At 32.5% G+C, this 1363-nt stretch overlaps 1 protein-coding gene across 1 annotated transcript in view; it reads left to right on the top strand.

The window, feature by feature from the left end:
- The first annotated feature begins 1231 nt into the window (after positions 1-1231).
- LOC105996012 (olfactory receptor 4B1-like) overlaps positions 1232-1363 on the top strand; it is a 17794-nt gene continuing 17662 nt past the window's right edge. Inside the window, 1 exon segment of the mRNA XM_013029951.1 lies at positions 1232-1360. Within this exon segment, the coding sequence (XP_012885405.1) occupies positions 1232-1360 (129 nt within the window).

Raw genomic sequence — 1363 nt, 5'->3', positions numbered from 1 at the left:
TGAGAGAGAGAGAGATACAGATAGAGAGAAAGAGAGAGGAATGAAATGTTCCCTGCACCATTTCACATTAAGGGAAAAGGAACGAGCTACTGACATATGCCATCTGGATGAAATATCTGGAAAAGCATGCTAAGTCAAAAAAAGCAGATTCCATAAGTTTATGTATTTTGTGATTCTTGTTAACACAGCGGTCATTATAGAAATGGACAAGTATAGAATTTCATAGTGATTATCAGCAGTTAAAGAGACAGTGGATTTTGCATAGCATCATTAAAGATATTGAGTAAAAAATATATAGATCTTTTCTCTCACATAAGTACATATACATTTTCAGTTATGTCAAAATAAAAACTCAGTATTACTAAGTTGAATACATAAAGAATAAACTTCTAGGGAACAAAGTATATATCTCACTAGAGAGGAATAGAATAATTGTGTAAAGGTTACACAAAGAAATATAAATAATTAAAACAAATAACATCCATTTAAACAAAATAGATCATTGAAAGAAAAACTAGCAAGCTGTAGAGCAATCTTATTTTGTCCATAAGTGTATGAAACCTATTATATGAATTTCTCTCTATCTCCCTTTCTCTTTTTCTCTAGATACATGATTTCCATATTTCATATATTACTTAATGATCCATAAAGAACAAGAGTATCTGATATTGGTTAGTCATTTGACCATGATAGGATGAGAGTTTTGGTCAAATTTCAAATATTTCTATAATGTTTTATTTTAGTTAACAATTCCCAACTCGACATTTTCTACAATCTATCTCTTCCCCACTTATCTCCTTCAAGTTTCCTAGGTTAGTCTTTATATATGTACATTGTGTATTTATGACTGTAAATGCTCAGAATTCCTCTTTTCAATCATTTACCCTTATCCTTTTATCCCCCATACCCATCAGTAAGACATTCTTCCTGGTTGTCTTTTGGTTGAATTACCCAAAGAGTGGGTGTAAGTGCCAGAATTTACTGTCCTCTGAGTATGAGACTATAACGCCTTTTCTGAACTCCTATTTTGAGTATAAAATTAAATAAGTTAAAATGACATAAATTGAATGCTAATGTTTAATTGTGAATGGATATGTACTGGCTAAATGCATGATTAATAAGAAATATATGCTATAATTAATAAGCAATATATACTCCCTGAAGCTCAATAAATAAGATGAATTGCTTCTGCAATGTCTTATTTCAGGAATCTCACTATCTGACATCCAGTATGGCCACTACAAATAATGTGACTGAATTAATTATTGCTGGCCTCTTCCAGGATCCTGAGGTGCAGAGAGTGTGCTTTGTGCTGTTTCTTCCTGTGTACCTGGCCACGGTGCTGGGCAATGGCCTCATTGTT

Source organism: Dipodomys ordii, unplaced genomic scaffold (assembly GCF_000151885.1).
Source record: "Dipodomys ordii isolate 6190 unplaced genomic scaffold, Dord_2.0 Scaffold125, whole genome shotgun sequence".
Taxonomy (NCBI): Eukaryota; Metazoa; Chordata; class Mammalia; order Rodentia; family Heteromyidae; genus Dipodomys; species Dipodomys ordii.
Note: the sequence above shows the minus strand (reverse complement) of the source record. Positions and strands in the feature narration are given on the sequence as shown.